Raw genomic sequence first — 12,457 nt, forward strand, 5'->3', positions numbered from 1 at the left:
ATGCCTCATTTTTATAGGTATTGTAGGCTCCATTGTTCCCGCACTGGGGCTTCCCCTACCCCAGCAACTTCAATCATCATTGCTACACAGGGCCATGGAAAAAGAGTTTTTGGTTCCTTTGTATCATCTGGGGCTGCCTCGTGATCCCAAGTATAATGCTTTAAGACTTAAAACAATTTTTCAACAGAGTCATGGAGAAGAGCCTTTGCCAAGGTAAACTATTTTAGCGTGGATTTTTCTATTGAAACTTAAGATCCACTCAACAGAGGTTCTCAGTACCTGGGGCCCACTCCATCTTTGTAAGACTTGCTAAAGGTAGATAACTGAGCTGCACATGTGGTTCAGGGGAGGGTGGCCTGTGGACGTGTTTAAGGCCCCAGGAAAGCTAAAGGGAGGGAGAGAAGGGGGAGAGAAGGTGAGCGGGGAAGAACAAGACAGGGAGGAAAGGGGAAAGGTAAAATGTCAGCATACATAAACACAGGGTGAAGGTTCAGAGAGAGCCCCAAAATTGTCCTACCAACTAAATTAGTGCTGCTTTGGGGGTAAAGGCCATTGCTTCACAAACCTGACAACCTGAGTTTGATGCCTGGAACCCATAGAAAGGCAGAAGGAAGGAGAGAACTGGCTCCTGAATGTTGTCCTCTGACCTCCACAATCGAGATGTGGCATGTGATTCTACCAGTAATACTAACAAAGAGTCTGAACTTATTTAACAAGCATTTTGAAAAGATCAGTTATGTTGATTAGCTCCCAGCAGCCTGAATTTTAAGATGTGCCATAGTCTATAGTGTCAAAAATCAGGCATGCGCAGTTCCACAGTAGGCCTAGGGCACATCAGCCAAGCACCTGTCAGTCAGGATGCCCAGACCACAGTCCATACCAAGCTTCCACTCTGCCTCCTGCAGACGGTGAGGCTCATGCATGAAAAATGGCCTTGAGGAGAAAGCTAACAGTACAGATTCTAAAGGAGGAAGAGGAGAAAAAGAAAAAGAAAGAAAAAAAAAAAAGGAATGGAGGAAGGAAGGAAGGAAGGAAGGAGAGAGGGAGGGAGAGGAGAGAGAGAGAGAGAGAGGAAAAAAGAAAGACAGGGAGAAAAGTTTTATGTGGAAAGAAGGCATCATGGGTAATCTTGGCGTGCTCTGTCAGATACAATTGTGTGCACCGATGACAGGAATGCACCCCACCTTTCACCCTCCTGTGCTCCTAGTGAAGGAAATCAAGGCAAGTCGAGAACTATTTTACTCTGAAGAAAGCTGACTTCACAGGAAACAAATACAAAGTCGGTGGTGTTAGTGTGCACCACCAAACAGTGAGGAATGTGAGTGATTGCAGAGAAAACAAAACTCCAACAACACAGATACTCTAACACCAATGTGAAGAAAGGGAAAGACTAGTCCTGGGGAGGCTCCCAGATGATGTCATGGGATATGAGACTCCAGACACATAGTCTGGGACTAACTCTGATTGACAACGCTGTCTGGGTACCAGAAGGAAGTTGAACCCCACACAAGTGCCTGGAAGTACACAAGGCAACGTTGAGGGGATAAAAACAAAACCAAGAGTTATCATAGGCTTACTGCTTCAGTTTGGAGCTCTGAGTACTTGTGCATTTATAATCCCCCTTGAACACCCCTGGCCACTAATTTACACTAACTTAGTCCTAAAGCCTAAAATGCTATATATAATTCACAAAAAGTTATACAACCGATAACAGAATGCTTTAACCTGAACATTCTCTGGGGATTATCGGATCAGAGACTGCTAGGGCTGGAATTCTCCTCAGGAATTTTAATTTCGTCACAGCTGCAGCTTCATTCAAATTAACTGAAGCAGCAACAGAAGCCGCAGCCCTGCCCCCAATTAGAGATGAGGAAGCTGGGCCTTGTAAAACCCACCACACAGTAACAAAAACAGACCGGGCAAGGCAACCTTTTTCTTCAGAAAAGGGCACTGTGTAATTAATCTTTTCTCTCCGTTCAGAACACGAACGTTTCCCCCACAGAGAGGCCTTATTTTGACTTGTTCCCAGGGTGCTTAGAAACCTTCCCCCAAGCAGGCTTACCATTGAAATTGTTTCTTGTGTTAAAATCCAATTTATTTTCCCTGAATGGCAAAGGCGAGATGAAGGATCTGGAGCCGAAGTAAAAAACGCTTTATCCAAGCGCAGGATGTTTTCACCGTTGACAAAGGAAGAACCAGCTTTGCCTCCTTACTTTCCAATAACCTCACCTTTGCCTTACAAGCACTGGGCAGTGTGGGTGACTTTCCACCACACTCTGTTTTATCAATCAACGCGTTTTATATAGATTGATTCATCAACCCATAGAGACCAAGGTGACGCTCTGTGACGTCTGCTCTCTCCTGGGTATAACTGTCTGAACACACCGTCAATAAAAACTTCCTAAACTTTCCAACACTGATAGACATGTGTGTGCATATATGAGATACCTGTCAGGGAAATTCAAGCCTATTTATTTACTTATGTATTTATTTACTTACTTACCTGCTGACTTATTTTGAGGAACAGAGTCTCACTGTGTAACCCTGCCTGTCCTGAAATTCCATACATAGATTGAGTTGGCTTTGAATCCACAGAGCCCTGCCTCTGCTTCCTGATTGCTGGGAATAAAGGCACACACACCATCACACCCAGTTAAACCTACAGTTTTTAAAGCTAACAAATCCTCGAAAAATTCATAAAAATCTGTAAATATTTCCAAAAGCTCTGTAGCGTGAAATTTTCCACTTTTAGTTGTACAGTTCAGGGCTGGGAATAAGGTTCAGTGGCAGAATGTTCAAGGCTTTCCATCCAATCCCAGATGTGCAAATAAATAAAACCTATGGTTCGGTAGATGTTCTTTTGGTTGTTTTGTTTGCTTGTTTGTTTGAGACTAGGTCTCACTATGTAGACCAGGCGAGCTTCCAATCCAACGAGATCCATCTCCCTCTGCCTCCCAATTGCTGACTTTAAAGGTATGTACTACCACAACCCACAGATTACTTCATTTGAGGCAAATTTTTTGAGATTTATTTTCCATGTATCCCAAGTTGTCCCTGCATATGCTGTATATCAAGGATGACCTAGAGTGTGGATGACCTGTATATCTAAGGATGATCTTCCTCTCTCTCTTCTGAATGCTTGGATTACAGATGTGTACTGCTGTACTTGGTCTGGGTTCTGAGTGTTTGGGTTTTTAAGAAGTATTTTCTCAGTACTATATAACTATCACCATGACCTAATTTTAAGACATTTATATCCGCATGCCCATCTACTTGGCGTCTGATGCTACCTACTCTCCCCAGACCTTAGCAATCACCACAAAACTTTCTTTTCTGTTGCTGTATATTTACCTATTAAAGATATTTCATAAAAATGCAACCATATAACATGTGGGCTCTCATGCCTGGCTTCCTTCAGGTAGCCCAGTACCTACATGATTCATCCATATTTTAGTGCATACGATTTCATTGCTTTTCATAGTTTATCAATACTAGCCCATCATTAAGATAGACAGTGGTGGAGCAGGATACCTGATGTGTGTCTCTGGCCTTCACGGGTGCACACGCATCTCATGTAATGCACACCTTGATCAGTTATTGGACATTGCATGGTTTCCCCTTTCCATCTATGTTGACTATGACCACTCATGTGCAAATTTTGAATAGGTGCATTTTTTTTTATATACTACAGAAAATTTCTGGCTTATACAGAACTCTATGTCTAACCTCTGAGGAACTACCAAACTGCTTCCAAATGACTCTGTACTGATTTGCATTCACAACAGCAAAGCATGAGGGTCCCACTGTTCATACACTCTTGGCAATGCCTGATGTTACTTTAGCCATCCTAGAGGGGGTGGGGCTGCATCTCAAGGTGGATTTCACTTGGTTTTTCCCAATGGCAAGTGATACTGGGCATTTTTTATGTATGTATTTACTAGTCATCTCCATATCTCTATGAAGTTAAATGTCTGTTTAGGTATAAAATGTTTGAGATATATATATATTCTTTCCTTCCTTTTTCTCATACCCACTAAGAATGTACTTGCAGAAAGAACTGCAGCAGTGTTTCCTTTCTCGTCTACAATTGTCTCAAAGGTCATAAAGACGGTTATGCAATGGGCTGTTTTCATTAAGAACAAGAAAGTACTACCAGAATCCCTGGACTTCTGCATAAGCAGATGCGATAGATACCTGCTGGCCCCTTAGGTCTGTTTCCCTCATCCTTAAGACAGGGATGACCCGTATGGAGTTGCGCTAGAGATAAGCAGAGAATACATACAGACCATCCATGTGAGACTCCTCAGTAATTACTGATATTATAAAAGCAAATCAATAAAAGTTGCAGAGTATTTCTAGTGTTTCTCACTCATGCACCTCATACACAGGTGTTCTCATTTGAACACTGGTTTGGATGCTTTAATGAGAAAAGGTGGTTTACCTCTGTTGAGCATTTTGTGAAGCAGCTTACATGTAAATACACCATGTGACATTTGAAGACACCAGGATAGCTTTTTTGTTCATCCATTTGAGATGTGTGCTCATGGAATGGCGCTGTTCACACTAGTAGGAGATCACACTAGTTAAGTAGGAAGGTCTACTCCTACTAGTGTGAACAGCGCCATTCCATGAGTAGGTTCCAGACTGAACAAAAAGGACAAAAGGCTCATTTGCCTCCCTCTGCTGCCTGACTGTGAACTCAGATGACCAGCCATCACAGCACTGCTGTCATGCCTTCCCTGCCATGATGGGTGGGACCTTCAAGCTGTGAGGCAGAAATAAATCAGCTCTTCCCCAAGCTGCTTGTCAGATACTTTTCACACGACAAGGAAAATAACTAAAAGATGCCAAGCCTGCTCTCTACCCCAATCCTGTTAACTCCTGATGTTCCCTAGAAACAATCACAGAAGAGAAGAAGCAGAACTTACGCTCTGGCTTTAACTGTTCAAGGATGGAGCTCTCCCCTCTGCACATGGTTCTGAAAAAACACAAAGGCACAGTTATCAAGGTCCCCACACAGGTAAAGGCACAGTTATGGAGATTCCTAATAACCAAGTCTGATACCAATACCTGTGGAAATGATCCTAACCCAAGCAGAAACAGGACATGTACTTTCATGAGAAAGTTCTATTCTCATTTTTCTCATTTTCAAAAGTTGAAACCATAATAGGCATTTTTTGTAATGTTACTAAGAAAAAACCAAAAAGGTAGTTATCTTGAGATGAGCCAATAGAAGAGTTATAAAATTGATACCAGGTTTTAGGAAGAGAGATGGGCTCTGAATGAACTTCCCCTTAGAAAACCTTGTGCTGGGGAATGATAAATTTAGGAGTCTTCACAGATAAGAGCACTTATGCAGTCATCCTGCTTTCTGGGGTGAAAAGGGCAAACTCTTGGCAGAGCACCCGAGATAGAGCAAACTATTATACTGGGTTATTTCCATGGAGTCAGCAAAAACCTGGACATGAGAAAAATCAAAGTTTAAATAACTGGCTCTGTGGATGATCTTTTTGTTTCTCAAGCTGTTAAATATTGATGACTCTAATGGACAAGCAAGGGGCCCTGAGGCCAGCCATCCCTGATGGCTCTCTCATGGTTACAGGGGAGAGGGAGAGACATTTTCTTCGGTGGTGTGCCACCAATATGCTCACACTTCCACAAATCGCCTCTCATGAACACACCTGTAAACAACACTAATGGAATTCACAGGTTCACAAAAGAAAGAGAAAGAAAAAAGCAAAGCCGAAGAGAGACTAGGTTGGCCTGAGAGAGGACAAAGAAGACAATGGGGGGATGGGAAGGTATAGATATGATCAAATTATTAGAGGAGTATAAGAAAAATGTCATAACACATTATTATTTATAATATTAGGAAATGCTCATAAAACTTTAAAATTAAAACTGAAAATATTAGATCTGGGTGATAATAAAAATATATTTAAAAAAGAAAAAGAAAACCAAAAACTTTTTGTTCCATTTGCCTGCTGTATAAAAATTAACAATACGGCTATGCCTGGGAAGGCTGATAGCCTTCAAACAGATGTTTTTCATAATGAAAGGTGTGATGGTTTGCCCAGGGAATGGCACTATTAGAAGGTGTGGCCTTGTTGGAGGAAGTGTGTCACTGGGGGGTGGGGGTGGGCTTGGAGACCCTCCTCCTAGCTGCCTGAGGATGCTCAGTCTGTTCCTGGATTCCTTCAGTGTAGAACTCAGCTCTTCCTGCACCATGCCTGCCTGGATGCTGCCATGTTCCCACCTTGATGATAATGGACTGAACCTCTGAACCTGTAAGCCAGCCCCAGTTAAATACTGTCCTTTATAAAATTTGCATTGGTCGTCATATCTGTTCTACCACGGTAACTAAGACAAAAAGTCATAGTTTGGGTTGCTGAACAATGGCCAAATATGTATTTCATTCAGCTGGTTCAAAAAAAAAAAATCAAGAAACAGTCATAGGAAATAATCACAACAATATTCCAAAAATAATATTTGAATTGCCAAGAAAGCAGATAGAGTACAAACATCAAAATCACAAAGTAACACAGTTATGTCCTAAATTAGACAACATCAGAGACGAACCCGTCTTCAAATATGTAGACCCAAGGCTGTCATTGTAACCAGGTGAATTTCCCCCCAGGTAACAGCATCAGCCCTAATATTTACTTAAAATACTGGCAGATAACACAGGCACAAGTTGGAAGTCAGTGGGAGAAAGAAACCAACTGCTGGGCATGGTGGCTCATGCCTTTAATCCCATGCAGGAAGACCGGGGTCCATTCCCAGCACTGCAAACCAGGCACGGTGGCACACACGTATAATCACGGCACTTGGGAGGTAAAGGCAAGAAATCACAAGTTCAGAGTCAGCCTCAGCTGCATAGGGAGTTCCAAGATAGCCTGGCCACATGAGACTTAGCATCAAACGCCACCTCTATCGCACCCAAGGGCACCCTCAAACTGTCATCAGCAGCAGCTGGGGACCTTTGAAGCCTAGCAAGGCACATGCCACCCTCCACCCAAGTGTGACCAAGGCCCTGAACCCTTCTATGTGTGGTCCACATAAAGTCTCATTCTGTCCCCTCCTCCACCCCCAAAAGGGATGATTAGAAAAGTGTGAAACATAAAGAAAACATCCAGGTTGTCATCTCTGCTCTGTCTAACCAAATGCACTCAAATGTATCTGCATCGTGTTAGCACTTACTTCTCCTGCTTTACTCTTCTCTACCTACTGAAAAGAATAAAGGGATTGGTGGTACAGAGATATTTCTCATTAAGTGATGTATTAAAATGAATATAAAAGATGCACAAGCTGGGCATTCAGGAGGCAGAGGCAGGGGTATCTCTGAACTTCAAGGCCAGCCTGGTCTAGTGAGATGGAGAGCAGGAGGGAAGGAGGAAAGGGGAGGGGAGGAGAAGAGACAGACAGGAGACAGACACAGAGCGACTAGTATTTTGGTGCTGTTGCACTTGACAGGGCCACCAGTATAACTGTGACATTTGAATCTCATCACCTAGTACAGGTGAGGTTTAAAAGCGCGATACAGAGCAAACATGCAAAAACATGGCCGCTCCCTTCTTGGAGCTCAGTGTACCTGTAGTTGAAGTGCATTATTGCCTGTAGAGCATTTCCCCCGCCTGTGGAAATGTCTCCTTCGAATCCCGGCAGCAGTGGTATCACAATGTACACTCGATATCTCTGGCCTTCCCTGCAGAAGAAAGTCACAAACAAATAAAACCAAGTGCCAGCTCCACACCACCATCCAAGCAGACCAAAGATTCAAAGACGCTGCTTCCGCACAGCCTCCTCCACTCAGCCCGGGTGGCTCTCAGATCCCAGTATCACCGTGGAGCACCATGCTGAACGATAAACTTAATTTGGCAGTAAAGAGGGAATTGTGTCTGCTTCCTCCTCTACATTCCTTTGCAGGACAGAAGGCAGTTTAAAATAAGTCTTGCTGATCTCATGGGAGAGGGTGTAGGAAGTGGGGTATATCAAACTTTAGAAAAGGGTGTTACCACAATGAGACTGTGTGCATATGTATAATTTTAAATCAGATTTTATTTAAATACATGTAACCGTAGTGTAGATATATAGACATATATCATATTTATATGTATGTATACATATATGTATATATAAAGTTACAGCCACAGAGTTTGGCAAATTGGAGGCATTTGATTCATGACTGTGGGGTTCCCAGTGCCTATGTCTTAGAATCAAATGTACACATAGAATTCAGTGTGTTTTCCAAAACAAGATCATTGTTTAGGAACGTTAAGGTTCCAGCCACAGAATGTTACCAGGGGTTCTTCAAGAATTCCGAGTGACTAGTGTAAATCTTTATTTCATTTTTTAAACATTTATGCATGGGTACGTGTGTGTGTGTGTGTGTGTGTGTGTGTGTGTGTGTGTGTGTGTGTGTGTGTGTATATCTGTGTACGTGTATGTGTTTGTGAGTGTGTATGTGTGTGTGTTTGTATGTATGTGTGTGTGTTTGTATATGTGTATGTGTGTGTGTTTGTATGTGTGTGTCTCTGTGTGCGTATGTGTATGTATTTGTATGTGTGTATGTCTGTGTATGTGTGTGTGTGTCTCTGTGTGTGTATGTGTATGTGTTTGTGTGTGTATGTGTATGTGTTTGTATGTGTGTATGTCTGTATATGTGTGTGTCTCTGTGTGTGTATGTGTGTGTCTCTGTGTGTGTATGTGTATGTCTCTGTGTATGTGTATGTGTTTGTGTGTGTATGTCTGTGTGTGTGTGTGTGTGTGTGTGTGTGTGTGTGTGTGAAAACAACTTGTGAGAATCACCTTTCTCTTTCTACCATGTGAAGCCTGGGAACTGAACTCAGAATATCAGTCTTGGCAGCAAGCCTCTTTATTGTTTGGTCCATCTCAGTGGCCCTTATTTAAAAAGGATTATTACTGTGTGTGTAGAACATGGGCACACATGCTACAGCCCATTTATGGAGTTCAGAGAACAACTTTATGGAGTTGGCTCTCTCCTTCCACTATTTTTTTCTTTGATATTTTCTTTATCTACATTACAAATGTTATCCCCCTTCCCCCTCCCATCTGCCCACTCCTGCCTCCATAAGGGTGCTCCCCCACCCTCCCACCCACTGCCTCCTGCCTCCCTGCCCTGACATTCCCCTACACAGGGACATCAAGCCTCCACAGGACCAAGGGCCTCTCCTTCCATCGATGCCCAACAAGGCCATCCTCTGCTACATATGCGGCTAGAGCCATGGGTCACCCATGTGTGCTCTTTGGTTGGTGGTTTCTACCTGGACTTTTGAGATTGAACTTAGGTCACTAGACATGTATGACAAGCACCTTTACCTATGGAGCAAGTCCTAGCTAGCGTTCGTTTTAAAATCCCCGGCACATGAAACACTTTAAAAGGCCAACTTTTAAAGGAAAATGAAACTACTAAATGGCAACTTTTTTAAAAAAAAATATTTATTCCATGTATATGAGTACACTGTCGCTGTCTTCAGATACTACAGAAGAAGGCATTGGATGCCCATTACACATGGTTGCTAGCCACCATGTGGTTGCTGGGATTTGAACTCAGGACCTCTGGAAGAGCAGTCAGTGCTCTTAACCACTGAGCCAACTCTCTAGCCCCTTAATGGCAGCTTTAACAATAGAAAAGGCAGCTCTTTCTCTTGATGTATATTCAGAAACCCAGAATACAATGCTGTGATAGGCACATGTAGCCTTTTGATACCGAGGCAAGACATTGTTATTGACTAAGGATAAGCTGGAGAATGGTAAAGTAGAGTTAGGAAAAGCCCTCTCATAATGCTTTGTGTGAGTGTGCCATTTCGCACCAGGCTGTCTGTATAGCTATCCTTGGCCACAGGTTGGATAGTCCACTAGGCAGCATGTACTGTGCGAGTCCCAAACTATTAAAGCCTCTGGAAGAAGAGAAAGCTTGGGATGGACTCTGGCTACCTTATAGTGCACAAATACAGTTGGCTTGAGCACATTCTCGCTGCTGGATAATTCTCAAGTGTTATTCCGTTTAAACCTTTTACAATACAGAACTTGTCTTCACAGTGTGAGAAGTCAGTGGCTGAGGAATGAGGCGTTCGAGGGAGACTGCTGTAATGTCAGGGATTACTCACTAGATGGCAAACATAGTTTGAGTTGGGAAGAATGCAGAGAAAATGTGAGCAGCCTTGGTTACTGCCTTGGTTGGGAGAGAAGGCGGTCTTTCAATGGTAAACAGGACACAGGAGAAGAACAGGAAGCCCTGAGTTATTTTCCCACAGTCCAGATTTAAAAGGCCAGACAAACACAAGGGGAACACTTAGGAACACATACTACTTTTCTAGACAAAAGCATATTCCAGTGAGAATCATTCCAGAGATACCCACGTACCCCACCTGTGTGTTAATGCAGCACGGCAGCTCAGCTCCTAGCCCAGAATGGAAATCACTTCTAGTCACCTTCCTCAGTGGAGCTGCCTGACTCTGCAGTCAGATCGGGAAACGCTTCCCTCTTTCCCAGACCATGGCTAAGAAGTTGACCCATAGGCTCTGGGTCTTGTTCATTCGTGACAAGACCACAGCCTGGGCTGAGGGATGACCTGGTCCCACACACGGGGTGGATGTTCACATAGCTTTCTATTTCGAGCAGTTTTGATAGAGAACCCACGCTACAAGTGTGCACCATTGGCTGAGAGGGCGGGGTGGAGTCAGATTGAAAGACCATGAAGAATAGGTCAAGCTACACTTGATTTTTTTTCTTAATAACATTTCATTTGAACATTTCATTATGGTAAATGTGTGAAATATAAAATTGGGCATTTTGTCCATTGTAAGAGTCTACACCATTAATTATGGTTCTAATTTTATGAGATCCTTCCCTATGCAAAGCTTTTCATCATCACGAATAGAAATCCCCTTACCTCTACTCCTTCACCTCTCACCCCCAACCTCCCACCCCCTAGGATCCCTGGTGATCTCTACTTTATCTGGACTTTGCACAAATGTGGAATCGCATATTTGTCCTTTTTGATCTGACTTGTTTTCCGTAGCACACTGCCCTCAGGGTTCCCCCACGCTGTGACATGCTCCAGAGTTCCTTCAGCTTTGTGATTGCATACACTTCCGTGTTGTATGTACACATTCATCTGCTAGTGCACTGTTGGGTTGCCTTTGCCTTGTGGATGCTGGAAATAAAGCTGCCATCAGTATCGCATTATTAGGCAGGGTGTGGTGCTACACACCCTTAATCCTAGCCCTCAAAGGCAGGCCCACGTGTGGGAGTTCTAGGCCAGCTAGGACAACATAGTAAGACCCACCTTTAAAAAAAAAAAACTCACAAACATCAAAACAAATACAAAGGTCAGTCACGCACTGTGTGTTCATCTGCACATTGTGTCAGTCAAACTGGTTTTCAGCTCTCTGTGGGACACTCATTAATGGAAATAATGGGTCATACGTTATTCTATGTTTAGTGCTCTGAGGAACCAACAAATAAATCATACTTTCCAGTGTGTAACAGTGTCAAATCTGAGAGGATTATGCAGAGGAAACAACAAAACTTCTCCACTCCCTTCGTCCCCACCTTTATTCCCTTCCCCAAGGAGACACCTTTCACTGAGTGGACCCTGTAGACCTGAACACACACACAGTCCATGACCTAAACAACACACATGTATGTATGTATGTATGTATGTATGTACATGTGTATGCACACAACATAAATCACTCCTCAGCACTGTCACTCTTGCAGGCCCAGTCTTGTCAGTCTTGCACACCCAGTGCCTGTGGTGCTTGAGATTTTATAATGCAAAGATGACTTTAAAGTGGAGAGCCTATGTGAGACCATGGGCTTTAAAACCCCTGTGAAGCATCCTTGCAGTCTGTACTCTGTAAGACTTAGCATCCACTCTACCTGGCTTCCTGACTCTCCCATTCCCGTGGAGGCCTTTGGCTGCTTTTGATGTGGTGGTTCTTAGCCTCCTGGATGATGAAAATTTTAAATATGTACCATAAACTAGCAGAAACGACTTCTATTTCACTACTGTTAAAAAACAGGGTAGCTCTGGAATTTCACCCATAAAGTTGAGGTTGAATGGAAGCCATCAAAGAGAAAACTCTGGGTCTGTATTCCTAGCCCATGGAATTCCAGCTGTTGAGGTTCCGATCTCTCTGGAAACACTTTCCGAGCATCGGCAGTCATGAAGAGAAGGCGTCCTTAACACGCAGAATAACTTGCGTTTCAAAGCAATAGGAGAATAGGCAGGCAGCATCCGTGAGCAATGAGCCCTAGACAGACAGTTGCTTTTCCCACACGAGTACAATACAATCTTAGAAGATTACATCTGTAAGATTCTTGTTAAAATAAGTTTCTTCTAAAAGTCATGAACTTTTATGGCAATGTGACATATATGAGCTAAATAATGTAAATCAACGTTCGAGCCTAGAAAGACAAGTAAGTCTTG

General features: G+C 43.1%; 1 protein-coding gene across 3 annotated transcripts in view; it reads right to left on the minus strand.

Annotated features, from left to right (window-relative positions):
* Pld1 (phospholipase D1) overlaps positions 1 to 12,457 on the minus strand; it is a 202,256-nt gene that overhangs the window by 22,797 nt on the left and 167,002 nt on the right. For all 3 annotated transcript variants that reach the window (XM_032898579.1, XM_032898581.1, XM_032898580.1), the window contains 2 exons: positions 7,592 to 7,705; positions 4,929 to 4,978 (listed from right to left, as the gene is read on the minus strand). In XM_032898579.1, the coding sequence (XP_032754470.1) occupies positions 4,929 to 4,978; positions 7,592 to 7,705 (164 nt within the window). The remainder of the gene's footprint in view (positions 1 to 4,928; positions 4,979 to 7,591; positions 7,706 to 12,457) is intronic.

The sequence above is a fragment of the Rattus rattus genome, chromosome 3 (assembly GCF_011064425.1).
Source record: "Rattus rattus isolate New Zealand chromosome 3, Rrattus_CSIRO_v1, whole genome shotgun sequence".
NCBI lineage: Eukaryota > Metazoa > Chordata > Mammalia > Rodentia > Muridae > Rattus > Rattus rattus.